Below are 20,205 nucleotides of genomic sequence, written 5' to 3'. Positions count from 1 at the left end.
GCTGATAGCTGTGCGATATTCTGCAATATCAGAACTCCTACAGCCTCTTTACCCTTTGTGTATTACTCCGCCCACAAACAACCAGCAAAAAGCAGACACTACAGATCTAAAGTTTAAAAGATGCACTCTCAACTGTTCAACTGTCAGCTTATGATTTGAATCCGGAAGAAAGTAGTTCCTCATAAAAAAGGGTTTTTGAGACTCTTCATGTTTGATTTTGTTTTTAGATACACAATTATGTATATTATATATATATATATATATATTTTTTTTTTTGCTTGTTCAAACTACTTATTTAAAATGAGTTGAAACAACACAATTCTTGAGATTTCATTGGGACAACTTAATTGTTTTATGTTTAATCCACATAAATTTGTTAAAAGTGTTAAGTTAACTTTATTGATTTGTGTTAGGACAACATAAATGTGGAACCCTGCATTTTGTACAGTGTATTTTGACAGATTTTTCTGTTGTAACCGTACTGTTTGGCTGACAATATATACCTCGCTGTTATCAACTGAATGTTAGGACTTGATGACGATGTGTAATGTAAACCTGTCACAAGCAATCACACACCAGGGCAGAGACACACGAAAAACAGCATTGTTCAGAATCTCATATGATCAATCATACCGTTCTCCAGCCAAACAAACACGGATGCCTTACATTCCCAGAATTTTATAGATGGACAGTTAAGCGTTTCTGCTGTGCCGGAGATTACTCCTCTAATGAAATCATTCCACAAAAAGGCATCTGAATGGAAAAGGGAAATATTTATGGATGCTGGGTTAATCAAGGGGCTTTAGGAGCGTGTACAGGCCTGTGGCAACAAACCTCAGTCATCAGAGGACAACATCGGCTGCAGAACGTTTACTGAACACTATATGATCACGATAGAGTTAAAAAGATGAAACTTGCATAAATAATGATTTTCAACACATGATGATTCATTTGCATGATTTGCCCTTCAGCTCATTTTATTGTTTTTCTGCTTCAGCACCTTGGAAGGTTAAATTACTCGACACCCCTCCGGTCACTTTATTGTGTTACCTATTAAATGACCTTTTTTAATATTAATCATTAGCTGTACTCTTCCATAGATCTGCCTGCTGGTCTATAATACATGATGCAGCTGCATGCATAAACATGGGTATTATGAAGGAATTAAGTATTAGTACCACTTTGGCCCATTAGTACCAATTGGGCATTGGGTCAATGCCACAGTCTACCTGTCTAATGTTGCTGACCACGTCCATCCCTTTATGACCACAGTGTACCCATCTTCTGATGGCTATTTCCAGCAGGATAATGTGCCATGTCATAAAGTGTTAATCATCTCAGACTGGTTTCTTGAACATGGCAATGAGTTCACTGTGCTCAAATGGCCTCCACAGTCACCAGATCTCAACCCAATCGAGCACCTTTGGGATGTGGTGGAATGGGAGAATTGAATGGATGTGCAGCCAACAAATCTGCAGAAACTGCGTGATGCTATCATGTTAATATGGACCAAAATCTCAGAGGAATATTTCCAGTACCTTGTTGAATGTATGCCTCGAAGGAATAAGGCAATTCTGTAGGCAAAAGGGGTCCAGCCTGGTACTAGTAAGATACCTAATAAAGGGCCGGTAAGTGTATATTGCACACAACAGGTTGTTTATCAGACACATTGTTAAAGCAAAAAGCTTAAAGCACAGCCAATGTATGAACATACATAAACAAACATGGACAGTGTTAATAATCCTACAAAACAACTTTTGGCAAATTTAGATGAATAACTTTACATCATTTGCTGCCTGTACAACTTGCACTGTTAATTCCATGAGCATGATTTGCATAAGCTCTCCTTCAGCTCGTGATGCTGTATTTCTGCTCCAGTAACCGTGAATGTTATGTTTTTCTCCTCACCCCTCAGGTCACTTTATTGTGTTACATATTAAAACGTCCTTTTGATTCTGATCTGCCGTGCCTTTTGACATCAAGGTGTTCTTATGTGTCATGAAACTAGCTTGCATGCATTTTCAACACTTTCTTCAGACCCCGTTGTATGTAAACAAAATAAGCCTCAAATTAAAAGATAAAGCTCATGAAAAGTCTGTTTTCAATGAGAGAACTGCGAGATGCCAGTGGAAAGTCAGATATTTCCAATGACCTTTTCCCTATTTTCTTTTTTTTTCTATTAATTACTCATACTTTCTTATTTTGTCCTTGATTAAGGAACAACATCATTCCTTATCTTTGTTGCAAGGGATTAGCTAAATGTGAATCTGACTTGCTTTATGGAACATCAGGAGGCGTTACACATCTGTGTGCATTATTTTGTATGATATTTAACTGTGCAGCAATCAAGTCCTGCTGAAACTACATTCATCAGCCAATCAGAATCAAGCATCCAATGGTAAAGTACAAATACAGATAGCATAGAATTTATCATGGGACAAATATTATTTCTTAAATAATTTTTAATGGACATTAAAAATCTTTGAATACACCATCCGAAAAGTAAAAATAAAAATTACATATTTTTAAAAAAACATATTTTTTTTAACCAATTAAACACCAATTTTCCTGAATCGTACACAGTTACCAGAGCCCCTCCGATACCCCATTTCCATTCAAAATACAGAAAGAATATAATTAACATGTTTGTAATATGTATATTCAAACACCACTTACGACTCCACTAAAAATTTAATGAGAGAGTAAATAAATTATATATACGTATTTATGTATATTATAAATATACTGATTATTTTTGTTCTTATAAATATTATATATGTATATGTGTATTTATGTATTGTAAATAAACTGATTATTATTGTTATTGTTCTTATTACTGTTTTATCCTATAATGTTGATTGTTTAATGTACATTTTTTTCTAATCTATTATTTTTGTATTGATTTGAAAGAATAATATGTTGAATAATATGATATATTGAGTAATAATATGGTATATTGAATATTAATATAATATATTGAATAATATTATGTATTGTTGATATTCTATTGAGTTATTATATATAAATATAATTTTTTTCTACTACTATTTACTGTGTTTACTTTGGCAATACATTTGTAACATTTGTCATGCCAATAAAGCAATTATTGAATTGAATTATTAAGAGAGAGAGAGAGAGAATTGTATCCTTTTATTATATCCTTCTTGCAGCACAATATATTAACACCTGTCATAAAAAGAAACTGACTATAAAAATATCAGTGATGTGCCTACAAACAGACACACATGCACCTAGATCAATCATTCTAAATATACTGATTATTATTTAATATAACTGTTTTATCCAAAAATGTTGTCTGTTAAATTTACATTTTTATCTTCTTAATTATAATTATAATTATTTTTTTACTCCATAATTATTATACTATATATTAACACTATACTACTATTTACCGTGTTTGCTTTTTTAATGCATTTTATTTTTAATGTAAACTTTATAAATGCTTTGGCAATACATTTGTCATGCCAATAAAGCAATAATTGAATTGAACTGAATTTTGACAGGTGAGGAAAGGAATTAAGGAAAGATAGGTTTCATTTTATTTTTGATGTTCTTCATGTTGTTTATTTGTGCCCACTGTCTGCAAGCATTAACAACTTTCTAAGAAAAATTATAACCTTTAAGAAATTTTTCAAATTGTTTCCACCACAAATATTAGCTTTGTTTACCCTTAAATTCACTACATTTTATTGTTTTCTAGCATGCTTTAGGATTATTAAAACCAAATACCAACTACACAATTTGCAGACTGCTTGTATGAGAAATTTTAAGAAATCCTATGCAAGTGAGACAGAAAATAAGAGTTCACTAATACAGTTAACATGATAAAAGCAGACAAATTGAGTTGTAGCGGCTGGGAACGTCTCTAATATGAAACTGTATTTACTTTTTGTTTTAAACTGTATTTACTTGTTGAAGCTTTGATATGATGTAAAGGAGTAAGAGATGGAAAACACACGCCACCCAGTGGTTTCAGATAGCAACTTCAATCGACACAGATACTAATAGCCCATCTGGAACATGAGAAAACCTGTTTTCTTTAGATTTTCCATTGTGATTCAGATACAGCAAATCTAAATAAAATGTCAATAAACTGCTTAAAACTAACATCGAACATCTGTCACCTTGTTATTAAATTATATTATGTTATATTATATTATATTATATTACAAATGCTGTTGTCAATACTTATAATCACTGAGAAATTTAAATGAATGAAACATTACTTACCACAAATGCAAACCAGCAGATTGGACTTCTCAGGCCAAGGCTTTCTTCCAAGAGCAACCCAAATATCCTTGACTGAACCTTGACCTGTCTAAATGAAGTAAGTGTATAAAATAACTTTTAAAATCCCAGCACAGGACTGACAGTACATCTCCTAACTTGAGTGTTTAATGTGAGATTTTGAGTTTTGAGACTGGGCAGGTGCTCGTCCTGATTTTGCCAAGTGCTAGTTGTCCTGAGACCAACATAATTTATGATGACCCAGGGACATCATTTCTATCAGCCAATCAAACGTTATTACGTCATCATTATGAGCCTCCTGCAGAGTCCGCCAAAAACGCAAATTCAAAAAAGAAAACACACACACACACACACCCACGCGCAGGCAACTGCCATTTTCACCAGTGAAGAGGACAAGTGAAGAGGACAAGTGAAGAGGTGAGATCACCGGTTTTCTTCTATAAGTTTACAGAAGCATTAATGATTGTAAAATTCATATGTGTTTATGGATTTGTCCTTTTTTTCCAGCGAAGTAAACGAGCAACGTTTAACTTTTGTTTGCATTAAGTTAGCCTAATTAGCCATCCCTACCTAACGTTAGATTAGCGTGCTGCTCTTCCGCTACTGTGATTTACTTTCTGGTATTAATTAAAACAAGCTAACAATATTGTTTTGAATATTTAAATCTAGCAAACGTTATTAAACGCCACTAAACTTACCCTCTTGCTAATTTAGCGACCTTTTTTTTCTAATAATTCGGTTTTTAGCATGTATTATGTCAATTTCATTTAAAGACACGCCAGAAATGTGGACCAACACAGCACTAAAGTTAGTTTAAACACAAGACAGTAGGCTATTTGAGGCGTTAACTACTGTGAATCACTGCAAAAATTCAACTAACGTTAGTGATTTAATTTAATACTTTTTCTGTTAAATATGTTAACCTCAGGTCATCATCACTGATTTATTAATATTATTAATAAGTTAATCTCAGGTCATCATCACTGATTTATTAATATTATTAATACGTTGCAGGTCATCATCACTGATTGAATAATTAATATTAATATTTTAACCTCAGGTCATCATCACTGATTTATTAATATTATTAATGTTAACCACAGGTCATCATCACTGATTTATTAATATTATTAATATGTTAATCTCAGGTCATCATCACTGATTTATTAATATTATTAATAAGTTAATCTCAGGTCATCATCACTGATTTATTAATATTATTAATACGTTGCAGGTCATCATCACTGATTTATTTATATTATTAATATGTTAACCTCAGGTCATCATCACTGATTTATTAATATTAATACGTTGCAGGTCATCATCACTGATTTATTTATATTATTAATATGTTAACCTCAGGTCATCATCACTGATTTATTTATATTATTAATATGTTAACTTCAGGTCATCATCACTGATTTATTATTATTAGTAGTAATTTGTTAACCCCAGGTTATCATCGCTGATTTATTAATATCATTAATACAATAACCCCAGGTCATCATCACTGATTTATTAATATCATTAATATGTTAACCTCAGGTCATAATCACTGATTTATTAAATTTTAATAATACGTTAACCTCAGGTCATCATTGATTTATTAATAATATTAATATGTTAACCTCAGGTCATCATTGATTTATTAATATGTTAACCTCAAGTCATCATAGCTGATTTATTAATATTATTAAAACTTTAACCTCAGGTCATAATCACTGATTTATTAATAGTATTAATACATTAATCACAGGTCACAATCACTGATTTATTAATATTATTGATACTTTAACCTCATGTCATCATCACTGATTTATTAATATTATTAATACGTTAACCTGTGGTTATCATCGTTGATTTATTAATATTATTAATACGTTAACCTCAGGTCATCATTGATTTATTAATATTATTAATATGTTAACCACAGGTCATCATCACTGATTTATGTATATTATTAATATGTTGACCTCAGGTCATCACTGAATTATTAATATTATTAATATGTTAACCTCAGGTCATCATCACTGATTTATTAATATTATTAATGTGTTAACCTCAGGTCATCATCACTGATTTATTAATATTAATAATACGTTAACCAGAGGTCTTAATCACTGATTATTTTATATTATTAATACGTTAACCTCAGGTCGGCAATTTATTAAAATATTATCAATATGTTAACCTTAGGTCATCATCACTGATTTATTAATATTATTAATACATTAACCTCAGGTCATCATCACTGACTGATTAATTAATATTATTATGTTAACCTCAGGTCAACATTGATTTATTAATATTATTAATATGTTAACCTCAGGTCGTCATCACTGATTTATTAATATTATTAATACATTAACCTCAGGTCATCACTGACTGATTAATTAATATTAATATGTTAACCTCAGGTCATCATTGATTTATTAATATTATTAATATGTTAACCTCAGGTCATCATTGATTTATTAATATGTTAACCTCAGGTCATCATCACTGATTTATTAATATTATTAATATGTTAATCTCAGGTCATCATCACTGATTTATTAATATTATTAATAAGTTAATCTCAGGTCATCATCACTGATGTATTAATATTATTAATAAGTTAATCTCAGGTCATCATCACTGATTTATTAATATTATTAATACGTTGCAGGTCATCATCACTGATTGAATAATTAATATTAATATTTTAATAATATTTAATATTAATAATTTAATATTATTTTAATATTATTAATATGTTAATCTCAGGTCATCATCACTGATTTATTAATATTATTAATAAGTTAATCTCAGGTCATCATCACTGATTTATTAATATTATTAATATGTTGCAGGTCATCATCACTGATTTATTTATATTATTAATATGTTAACCTCAGGTCATCATCACTGATTTATTAATATTATTAATAGGTTAATCTCAGGTCATCATGACTGATTTATTAATATTATTAATATGTTAACCACAGGTCATCATCACTGATTTATTAATATTATTAATATGTTAATCTCAGGTCATCATCACTGATTTATTAATATTATTAATAAGTTAATCTCAGGTCATCATCACTGATTTATTAATATTATTAATACGTTGCAGGTCATCATCACTGATTTATTTATATTATTAATATGTTAACTTCAGGTCATCATCACTGATTTATTATTATTATTAGTAATTTGTTAACCCCAAGTTATCATCGCTGATTTATTAATATCATTAATACAATAACCCCAGGTCATCATCACTGATTTATTAATATCATTAATATGTTAACCTCAGGTCATAATCACTGATTTATTAAATTTTAATAATACGTTAACCTCAGGTCATCATTGATTTATTAATAATATTAATATGTTAACCTCAGGTCATCATTGATTTATTAATATGTTAACCTCAAGTCATCATAGCTGATTTATTAATATTATTAAAACTTATCCTCAGGTCATAATCACTGATTTATTAATAGTATTAATACGTTAACCACAGGTCACAATCACTGATTTATTAATATTATTGATACTTTAACCTCATGTCATCATCACTGATTTATTAATATTATTAATACGTTAACCTGTGGTTATCATCGCTGATTTATTAATATTATTAATACGTTAACCTCAGGTCATCATTGATTTATTAATATTATTAATATGTTAACCACAGGTCATCATCACTGATTTATGTATATTATTAATATGTTGACCTCAGGTCATCACTGAATTATTAATATTATTAATATGTTAATCTCAGGTCATCATCACATTAAGATTATTTGTATGTTAACCTCAGGTCATCATCACTGATTTATTAATATTATTAATGTGTTAACCTCAGGTCATCATCACTGATTTATTAATATTAATAATACGTTAACCAGAGGTCTTAATCACTGATTATTTTATATTATTAATACGTTAACCTCAGGTCGGCAATTTATTAATATTATTAATATGTTAACCTTAGGTCATCATCACTGATTTATTAATTTTATTAATACATTAACCTCAGGTCATCATCACTGACTGATTAATTAATATTATTATGTTAACCTCAGGTCAACATTGATTTATTAATATTATTAATATGTTAACCTCAGGTCGTCATCACTGATTTATTAATATTATTAATACATTAACCTCAGGTCATCACTGACTGATTAATTAATATTAATATGTTAACCTCAGGTCATCATTGATTTATTAATATTATTAATATGTTAACCTCAGGTCATCATTGATTTATTAATATGTTAACCTCAAGTCATCATAGCTGATTTATTAATATTATTAATATGTTAATCACAGGTCACAATCACTGATTTATTAATATTATTGATACTTTAAGCTCATGTCATCATCACTGATTTATTAATATTATTAATACGTTAACCTCAGGTCATCATTGATTTATTAATATTATTAATATGTTAACCTTGGGTCGTCGATTTATTCATATTATTTATATGTTAACCACAGGTCATCATCACTGATTTATTTATATTAATAATATGTTGACCTCAGGTCATCACTGATTTATTAATATTATTAACATGTTAACCTCATGTCATCACTGATTTATTAATATAATTAACATGTGAACCTCATGGCCTTAACTGATTTATAAATATTATTAATATGTTAACCTCAGGTCATCATCACGGATTAATTAATATTATTAATGTGTCAACCTCAGGTCATCATCACTGATTTATTATTTATAAATTGTTAACCTCAGGTCATCATCACGGATTTATTAATATTATTAATATGTTAACCTCAGGTCATCATCATTGATTTATTAATATTATTAATATCTTAACCTCGGGTCATCATCACTGATTTATTAATATTAATAATACGTTAAACACAGGTCTTAATCACTGATTTATTAATAATATTAATACGTTAACCTCAGGTCGTCAATTTATTAATATTATTAATATGTTAATCTCAGGTCATCATCACTGATTTATTAATATTATTAATACGTTGCAGGTCATCATCACTGATTGAATAATTAATATTAATATTTTAACCTCAGGTCATCATCACTGATTTATTAATATTATTAATATGTTAACCACAGGTCATCATCACTGATTTATTAATATTATTAATATGTTAATCTCAGGTCATTATCACTGATTTATTAATATTATTAATATGTTAACCACAGGTCATCAGCACTGATTTATTTATATTATTAATATGTTGACCTCAGGTCATCACTGATTTATTAATATAATTAACATGTTAACCTCAGGTCATCACTGATTTATTAATATTATTAATATGTTAACCTCAGGTCATCATCGCTGATTTATTAATATTAATAATATGCTTACCTCAGGTCATCATCACTGATTTATTAATATACAGGTCATCATCACTGATTTATTAATAATGCGTTAACCTCAGGTCATCATCACTGATTTATTAATATTATTAATATGCTAACCTCAGGTCATCATCACTGATTTATTAATATTAATAATATGCTAACCTCAGGTCATCATCACTGATTTATTAATATTAATAATATGCTAACCTCAGGTCATCATCACTGATTTATTAATAATATGTTAACCTCAGGTCATCATTGTTAATATTGTGGATTTTTACTTCATATTAGCAAATTCGGGTCAGAATTGGTATTTGCTACATGTTGATTTCATGCATAAATTGTTTTTTTTCTAGAGAAGGTGAATAAAAGTAAACAACAAAATGCATTCTTTGGAGAGCAAACATTTGTAATATCTTGTATTTGTTTTCTCTATCTTAAAGTTTAAAGTATTTATTTTTTAGGTGTTTTATGGTTGAAAAAGACCAGGCTGAAATCAATGCCTTCCGTAAGGTGTTTAACGAGTCAGACATTCTCCTTTGTTGGTACCATGTAATGCAAGTAAGTACTAAGTTAAGATACTGCTTTTGTTTTTCCTCATTTTATAGATTCATATTCTATTTTTATCAACTGTCATATTAATATATTTTTTTATGTAAATCTCTAACAGGATTACCATTCACATTTTTTCATCTTCAGTTGCTAATGAATCAGTGGATTGAGCTTAAGCTTATTTCACATTGTAACATGTCACACAACATACTGTAATATTACTTGACATTATCTGGGTATTATTGTGTGTTTATGTCAGTCATCGATGCACTTAAGCAAAAAAAAAAAAAAAAGTAGCAATAAGCAATAACATATATTGTTTTTACTTTGATTTGAGTACCCCTTAACTTGAAGCATATAATGCTTGATCCTAATTTCGAATGTGTCATGGAAGTTCTGACCATATTAAATATGTTGTGTTACGTTTTTTCACCATTTATTACACACAGGCAGTAACTTGTTGGCTGTCAATATCTGAATCTGGTGTGAGTGGACCTGAAAAGGCAGATTCAAGAGCGCACATCATACAGTTTATGTCAGAGATGAAATGCTGTTCAAAGGTGTGTTGCTATTTGTTTAATAGTGCTTTCACACCTACACTTCTGTTTCAGAACCTGTCTCGTTTGGCCAGTTAGCGCGGTTCGTTTGGCATATGTAAACAAGGCAATTGCGCTCTATTCCACGCCAAAGTAATCGCTCCGAGACCGCCTAAGTGAGGTAGTCTCGGCTCGATAGAAACGAACCCTGGAGCGGTTCGATTGCAGTGAGAAAGAGTTCCGATCCGAGCGCGGTTATATCACAGTGTTTTATGGATATGTAATAGGCATACGGCTATATGAAGAGAGAATTATGAGTAGGGTGGAAAGTTTCACGGGTCTCTGGATGCCCGAAAACGAGTGATGACCTCCCGGTAATCTCGCGTCTCCCTCCTGGTCCTCAAATAGGACCCTTCTCACCCCTCCCCACTGCATCTCTCCTCCGACATGTCGCGCGTGCGCGCCTTGTCAACCACCACCAAACCACCACCTCCCCCTGACAGCTGAGCGGAACGCTGCAAAATAAACCCTGACACTCTGACCAATGTGAGGAGAGTTTACTCGCATGTGACTCGTATTAGCTCTTTTGGTCCAATAAGAAACTTTGCAGTGTGAAAGTGAACCGCTCCAAGAGCAAAGAGCAACAATGTAACATTTGTAATCTCTTTTTCGGAACAACTGAATCGATTCACAGGTGTGAAAGCGCCCTTATAGTACAATTGTATGTTCTAATGTGTCATTCTACTTTGGTAACAAGCATGTAACATGCATTTTTAATATGCGAAAAAATAATGTTAATGACAGCTAATATAAAATGGTAACCCACATACAGTATGAAGAGTTCAGATGCAAAAGCCTCTAAGTCAGGTCTCAAACTGCCGACCCTCAAACCATTTGCGGTCCTGCCTCCTCCTCCATCCGGCCCACAACTGACATCAAAAATATAATGATATTCGGCCCATCAAAACATATATTTTTGAATCGCTATCATTGTTGTGCTATCACATACTTCTGGTTTTGACTCCCCACCTACTGGTCATTTAAAGTTACATTTTAAGTGACAGGGTTACTTTCGATTTCTCTCAGTGTGCGGTCAAGAGTAACACATGCAGATTATTTCCGGGGCTGATTTAAACATTGAAAATTATGTACGTAAGCGCTCTATTTTTGTAAATTTTCAAGGGTCATTTGATTATACTCAGTTTTATTCCCCCTGTACTTTGTTGTACAAACACCTTTTTATGGCTTACACATGTTTGTGTAAATATGATAGTTTTGCTAATATTCGATTCAAATGGTCTTATGAATAGATTTTCCACATATACATATTAAGATTTGGATAAATGTGTATAAGTAAAATTTTACTGTTGGCTTTATTAAACATGTTAAAGTAAATATGAATATGTACATCCTTATCCCCTCTTTATTTTATTTTTACCCAAAAGAATGATATTGAGAAGAACGATTGCCAGCAACGTCAATAAAGTTACCCAAACTACATTCTACTGTCAGACGCTGAAAATTAGCATATTTTCCAGCCTTTGTTTATGCTGTTATTTAACTTTAAAGGCAATGAAAAAAACATACCTTACCACAAAAGTTCAATTACAGAACCTACACACAGGAGCTGTAGAAAAAATTCTAATTTTAAGAGAAATTTTCAGATAACACTTGCATCTGGCCTCTTCTCACTCACACACAATTACTCTCCTTCAAAAATTAATTTATGCTGGTTATCAACTGTGTTCAGATATAAACTAGGCTAGGTGTGCAGAGTTTCATAGATTAACTTTACATATTTTACACACATTTGTAAGCATTCCATTTATATTAGCAACCTTAATTAATAATTGATACCTTTTTAGGTCAGTTTAAAGTGCATTTCACAGCATGAGCTACATTTTTTTTTTGTTTTAAATGAAGATATATTTTAATTCTGTTCTGAATAACATTTCAGATCATAGATCTTACATAGTCCAAAAGGAATTGATTAAATTTATTATAATTTGATTAAATGTGAAACTATGATGCCTTTTTATAATTTATGATAACTTTGCAACTTTTCTTTTTTGTTATAAACATGGATTGTTTGGTGGGTCTGTTTTAGTTACTGCAAATAGTATTATGTTATGTTGGTTTATCCAGTCATAGACCTACAGTGATTTAGACAGTATAAGAACAATAAAGATTCTCAGTAGATTTACCGCACACACTGGGGTATATATTTGTGTGAAGGATTATTTAATGACCTAAAAATCTACAGCAGTTTTTATGCTAACAACATGAAACATGATTTTCCTTGTCAATTTTTACAGGCACAAGAATTTAAGGAAAAGGCTGAGATGTTTCACTGCCAGTTTAGGAACTTCAAATATGTCTGCAAGTACTTCAGGAACAACTTGGAGACAATTGGTCATCTGTGGTCTAACTTTGGAAGATGCTATAAAAAGAGACTCTGACGCAAACAGGGAGACTGGTCTGAAATACATGATACCCCCATGAAAAACAGAAGTGTTGGCAGGTGTGCTTACCAGTTTAATATTTGATCTGCTATAGTTAGAAATCAGACTGTTATATCTTTTAAGCGTAACGCCTGTTTCACACCGCAAGCGTCAGCGGTGCGTGTTTTTTTGGCGTCCATGTTAACAGATTACAGCTTTCATACCGTACGCAGCAGCAGCGCGTCAGAGCGAGGTGTGAGCGTCGCTGAAGCAGCAGTGCAGCGATAGTTTCGGCGCTGGGTCTATTTTTGACGCACTGCTCACGCTCAATTAAAGTGACAGTGCATTGATAATGACCTAAATACATTGAATGACAGTAAAAAGTAACAATTTTACTCAATAAATGCGTCAATAATATCAACTGATGTATATATAGTCAATCAAATGAACTTAAACCATTAAAAACTGCAACAAACCTTTATTTCGGCCCGAACTACAAAACCAATAGTTAAACAATTTTAGTATCAGTTTTCTTGGCGAGGGGAAGTGATTTACGGGAATTGTAGTCCATAGCAAAGTGTATTGTGGGTAGTGTAGTTCGACATGCATACTGGATGATGTGAACTCGCTGTGTGCTGTGCTGCTCAAGCAGAGGAAGAAAGCTTTATTCGGCTTTGCTTTATGTTCGCTCAAGTTATTTCACCTGGTAGCTGTTTGCACTGTGAACCTGACAACACGAAAATAAGTAAAAGAAGGGCATGCATTGATCACTTATCCATCTCATCCTTTGCACGAGCATGAATTAACGTGCTGTTACTCTGCAGCTGGACACATACTGAAGTGGATCATGTAAAAATATAATTATAACTATACTGTATAGATATTATAACTATAGGCTTACAACATCCTGTCAATCAAAAACCAAATGACATGATATCACTGGCGATTGTCTTCTGATGTACTCCTCATAGAGTTTGAGAAGCATACAGTACTGTTTGATCCATAAAATTTGTAAAATAAAGATTTGCAGGTTAAAGAAACAGCATAGGAGGAGGTTGCCGTTGGTCTTGTTGCAGATAAAAAGTTTGAAAAGTGTATTTGTATATAGAGACATGGGTAACTAGATTGAATAGACAGCGATAGGTTGATCTCTGCAGCAGCTGCCGAAGAGCTGCGCGCTGCAAACGCAGCTGGTGTAAAAGGCAAACACCTGCGTGCTGCTACTGCTCGACATACGCGCTGCTCACGCACTGCTTTCGCTTGCAGTGTGAAACAGCCGTAAGGACTTATTATGCGGTTCTGTTGCCATCTTGTGGATAGAAAACGTCAACTGTCGCCGACGAGCTGTCTCTCAGAAATTGTAAATATTTTAAAATAAGCACTATTCTTGCAAATAAACTGCATAGTTGCAATCAAAACAACTACATTCTCGACTAAAAAAAGCCTTAAAAGTATATTTTATTGTGTCACAGCAATAATATTTGTCAAACTGTAGTGTCTGCTGTATGTGGGCGGAGTTATACACAAAGGGTAAAAAGGTAGTACGGATGCTTATATTACTTAAATATATCACGGCTATCAGTCAATTTCGAAATCCAGACAGAACTGTTGTGTGTGTATGTATTTATGTATGTTTATATATATATTTATATTTACTATTTAAAATAGTAAATATATTAAATATTTTATTTATAAATATTTATTTATAATAAATATTTAATAAATATATAAATATAAATAAATATTTACTATTTTCCCAAGTGTATATAACCACTACTGTAAGAAAATGTCAGAATCTGGTACATTCTTTCTGCATTATCTTTGCTTGAACTGACCCAATCTAATCCTGTTTATATGAATTGAACCTGCTCCCGACCAGGTTTGAGCTACCAGAACTGTTGCTATGACTGCGACTCTCGGATCAGTTTTGAAGAACGAAATGATCCTGGATCGTGTCAAATCGTCATTATCCAAATCCAGCTAACTGAGTAATCCATGTACGAAGAACTGACCCCATATACGAAGAACTAAGAAGAAAACGCAAAGAAAACAAGTTTTTATTTTATTTTGTACAGTATATCTGATATCAGTTTAGAACATAACATTTACAATAGAACTGTCTGAAATGAAATAAAATTCTAATTGTAAAAACGTAATCTGAGTTTTGTTTACCACCTTAGTTGTGTACTAAGCTTATTTCAGGCAGTCCTCTAGAAAGGAAAAGAAAACATCAACTGCGAGAGGTCCCAAGAAATGAGTTGCCAAATCAAAGCATGATTCAGGGCCCAGGTTTTGCACATTTATCTTGTTCAATGCTCCTCCTGAAAAAAAAAAAAAACAATAATATTACTTGCAATCACGAGTTGCCTTTTATACAAAATTACAAAAGATGCTAGATTTTGATTTTCTAGTTGATAAATTGACTTCTTGATAAAGGGACTAGACAACGGGCTGAAAGGTTTGTACTATGTTAAAATTACAATAAAACACATCACGTTTAATAAAACACTATAACATCTCCAAAAACTGCTACTTTTTCATGCCAAAAGAGAGTTTGTGCTGCTGGGCATAGTAAATCTGAAATGGTTTTACACAAAACTAAAATCTAGAAGCTCAATCCTTAAAATGTGTATAAAATTATAGCTTTAAAACGACTTAAAGAGTTCATTAGGTTTTAAAGAGTTAAGGAAGTCTGAACAAAATATTTATTGCTTGTTTTTATGTAAAAAAATAAATAAATAATAATAATATATATATATATATATATATATATATATATATATATATATATATATATATATATATCATCAGTGATGATATTAATAAATCCGAGATGATGACCTGAGGTTAACATATTATTATTAATAAATCAGTGATGAGGACCTGAGGTTAACATATTAATAATATTATTAAATCGACGAGCTGAGGTTAACATATTAATATTAATACATCAGTGATGATGAACTGAGGTTAACATATTATTATTATTATTAATAAATCAGTGATGATAACCTGAGGTTAACATATCAATAAATCCGTGATGATGACCTGATGTTAAGATATTAATAATATTAATAAATCAGTGATGACCTGAGGTTAACATATTAATAATATTAATAAATCTGTGATGACCTGAGGTTAACATAATAATATTAATACATCAGTGATGAAAAACTGAGGTTAACATATTATTATTAATAAATCAGTGATGATGACCCGAGGTTAAGATATTAATAATATTAATAAATCAGGGATGATGACCCGAGGTTAACATATTAATAATATTAATAAATCAGTCATGATGACCTGAGGTTAACATATTAATAATATTAATAAATCAGTGAGGATGACCTGAGGTTAACATATTAATAATATTAATAAATCGATGACCTGAGGTTAACATCTTAATATTAATACATTAGTGATGATAAACTAAGGTCAACATATTATTATTAATAAATCAGTGATGATAACCTGAGTTAACATATTAATAAATCAGTGATGATGACCTGAGGTTAAGATATTAGTAATATTAATAAATCAGTGATGATGACCTGAGGTTAAGATATTATTAATATTAATAAATTAGTGATGATTACCTGAGATTAAGATATTAATAAATCAGTGATTATGATGTATTAATAATATTAATAAATTAGTGATGATGACCTGAGGTTACCATGTTAATAATATTAATAAATCAGCGATGATGACCTGAGGTTAACATATTAATATTAATAAATCAGTGATGATGACCTGAGTTTAGCATAATATTAAAAAATCAGTGATGATGACCTGAGGTTAACATATTAATATTAAAAAATCAGTGATGATGACCTGAGATGAAGATATTATTAATATTAATAAATCAGGGATGATGATCTGAGGTTAACATATTAATAATATTAATAAGTCAGTGATGATGACCCGAGGTTAACATATTAATAATATTAATAAATCAGGGATGATGACCCGAGGTTAACATATTAATAATATTAATAAATCGATGACCTGAGGTTAACGTATTAATAATATTAATAAATTAGTGATGATGACCTGAGGTTAACATATTAATAAATCAGTGATGATGACCTGAGGTTAACATATTAATAAATCAGTGATGATGACCTGAGGTTAACATATTAATAATATTAATAAATTAGTGATGATGACCTGAGGTTAACATGTTAATAATATTAATAAATCAGTGCTAATGACCTGAGGTTAACATATTAATATTAAAAAATCAGTGATGACCTGAGGTTAACATATTAAATATATTAATAAATTAGTGATGATGACCTGAGGTTAACATATTAAATATATTAATAAATTAGTGATGATGACCTGAGGTTAACATATTATTAATAAATTAGTGATGATGACCTGTGGTTAACATGTTAACATTAATAAATCAGCGATGATAACCTGAGGTTAAAGTATTAATGATAATAATAAATCAGCTATGATGACCTGAGGTTAACATATTAATAATATTAATAAATCAATGATGATGGCCTGAGGTCAATATTTTATTATTATTAATAAATCAGTGATGATAACCTGAGGTTAACATATTAATAAATCAGTGATGATGACCTGATGTTAAGATATTAATAATATTAATAAATCAGTGATGATGACCTGAGGTTAAGATATTAACAATATTAATAAATCAGCGATGATGGCCTGAGGTTAACAAATTAATAATATTTATAAATCAGTGATGATGACCTGAGGTTAACATATTAATAAATCAGTGATGATGACGTATTAATAATATTAATAAATCAGTGATGATGACCTGAGGTTAACATATTAATAATATTAATAAATCAGTGATTATGACCTGAGGTTAACATATTAATAATATTAATTGATCAGTGATGATCTGAGGTTAAAATATTAATAATATTAATAAATCAGTGATGATGACCTGAGGTTAACATATTTATAATTTTAATAAATCAGTCATGATGACCTGAGGTTAACATATTAATAATATTAATAAATCAGGGATGATGACCCAAGGTTAACATATTAATAATATTAATAAATCAGTGATGATGACCTGAGGTTAACATATTAATAATATTAATAAATCAGTGATTATGACCTGAGGTTAACATATTAATAATATTAATTGATCAGTGATGATGACCTGAGGTTAAAATATTAATAATATTAATAAATCAGTGATGATGACCTGAGGTTAACATATTTATAATTTTAATAAATCAGTCATGATGACCTGAGGTTAACATATTAATAATATTAATAAATCAGGGATGATGACCCAAGGTTAACATATTAATAATATTAATAAATCAGTGATGATGACCTGAGGTTAACATATTAATAATATTAATAAATCAGTGATTATGACCTGAGGTTAACATATTAATAATATTAATTGATCAGTGATGATGACCTGAGGTTAAAATATTAATAATATTAATAAATCAGTGATGATGACCTGAGGTTAACATATTTATAATTTTAATAAATCAGTCATGATGACCTGAGGTTAACATATTAATAATATTAATAAATCAGGGATGATGACCCAAGGTTAACATATTAATAATATTAATAAATCAGTGATGATGACCTGAGGTTAACATATTAATAATATTAATAAATTAGTGATGATGACCTAAGGTTAACATATTAATAAATCAGTGATGATGACCTGAGGTTAAAATATAAATGATATTAATAAACCTGTGATGATGCCAACATATTTAACAGAATAAATTATTAAATCACTAACGTTAGTTGAATTTTTGCAGTGATTCACAGTAGTTAATGCCTCAAATAGCCTACTGTCTTGTGTTTAAACTAACTTTAGTGCTGTGTTGGTGTGTCTTTAAATGAAATTGACATAATACATGCTAAAAACCGAATTATTAGAAAAAAAAGGTCGCTAAATTAGCAAGAGGCAAAGTTTAGACGCGTTTACTAATGTTTGCTAGATTTAAATATTCAAAACAATATTGTTAGCTTGTTTTAATTAATACCAGAAAGTAAATCACAGTAGCGGAAGAGCAGCACGCTAATCTAACGTTAGGTAGGGACGGCTAATTAGGCTAACTTAATGCAAACAAAAGTTAAACGTTAAAAGTTAAAAGGACAAATCCATAAACACATATGAATTTTACAATCATTAATGCTTCTGTAAACTTATAGAAGAAAACCGGTGATCTCACCTCTTCACTTGTCCTCTTCACCTGTCCTCTTCACTGGTGAAAATGGCAGTTGCCTGCGCGTGGGTGTGTGTGTGTGTGTGTTTTCTTTTTTGAATTTGCGTTTTTGGCGGACTCTGCAGGAGGCTCATAATGATGACGTAATAACGTTTGATTGGCTGATAGAAATGATGTCCCTGGGTCATTATAAAATATGTTGGTCTCAGGACAACTAGCACTTGGCAAAATCAGGACGAGCTGGGCAGGTTTCAGTGTGACTGTGTGTGTTAATATGAGAAAGAGACTTTTTAGGAATGCTGTTTCCAAAGTAATTGGACAGGAATCCTAGTGACAGCTGGTCTCATTTTGGGCATAAGTATAGGCCTACCCGTGTCATTTCTATGACAACAAACTCTATTTAAAATTATACAGACTTAAAAAGTTGAGTCAAGACAAAACTAGACTTTTGAATATAGACAAAATAAAACAAAACATTGAGTGTCCAAGTATCCACAGCATTTTTACATTTTTAAAAATACACAATTTGTATGTTTTTTTTTATGCTATATTTTTATGATTTACAAAATATGCCCACAATTTGATAATTTTTGGCGTGTCTGTGTCTTTATTAATTAATTTATATTAATTTTTATTAATATAAATAACTTTATTAATACTATAACTTTATTAAGGCAACATTTATATTCATTCATTAATTTTTTTCAGCCTAGTCGCTTTATTCATCAGGCGTCACCACAGGGCAATAAACAGCCAACTTATCCAGCATATGTTTTATGCAGCGGATGCCTTTCCAGCTGCAACCCAACACTGAGAAACACCCATACACTGAAACCCAC

At 30.8% G+C, this 20,205-nt stretch overlaps 1 protein-coding gene and 1 long non-coding RNA gene across 3 annotated transcripts; one reads left to right on the top strand and one right to left on the bottom strand.

Moving 5' to 3' along the window:
- Nucleotides 1-4,629: 4,629 nt before the first annotated feature.
- Nucleotides 4,630-15,319, top strand: si:ch211-125e6.8. Of its 2 annotated transcripts, XM_073911406.1 has the most exons (5): nucleotides 4,632-4,686; nucleotides 10,099-10,195; nucleotides 10,636-10,746; nucleotides 13,038-13,243; nucleotides 15,043-15,319. In XM_073911406.1, exons 2-4 carry the CDS (start codon nucleotides 10,106-10,108, stop codon nucleotides 13,179-13,181), a joined length of 345 nt encoding a protein of 114 aa, XP_073767507.1. In that variant the 5' UTR covers nucleotides 4,632-4,686; nucleotides 10,099-10,105; the 3' UTR covers nucleotides 13,182-13,243; nucleotides 15,043-15,319. The 2 variants fall into 2 exon arrangements, with proteins under 2 accessions (NP_001313484.1, XP_073767507.1); NM_001326555.1 differs by lacking the exon at nucleotides 15,043-15,319 and having other exon boundaries at nucleotides 4,630-4,686; nucleotides 13,038-13,777.
- On the bottom strand, nucleotides 15,213-19,419 carry LOC108181495 (uncharacterized). The gene is made up of 2 exons (XR_001797474.4): nucleotides 19,373-19,419; nucleotides 15,213-15,484 (listed from the first exon to the last, which is right to left on the bottom strand). It is a non-coding gene; the product is annotated as an uncharacterized lncRNA (long non-coding RNA).
- Between the last annotated feature and the right edge of the window lie 786 nt (nucleotides 19,420-20,205).

Source organism: Danio rerio, chromosome 9 (genome assembly GCF_049306965.1).
Source record: "Danio rerio strain Tuebingen ecotype United States chromosome 9, GRCz12tu, whole genome shotgun sequence".
In the NCBI taxonomy this organism is placed as follows: domain Eukaryota; kingdom Metazoa; phylum Chordata; class Actinopteri; order Cypriniformes; family Danionidae; genus Danio; species Danio rerio.
Note: the sequence above shows the minus strand (reverse complement) of the source record. Positions and strands in the feature narration are given on the sequence as shown.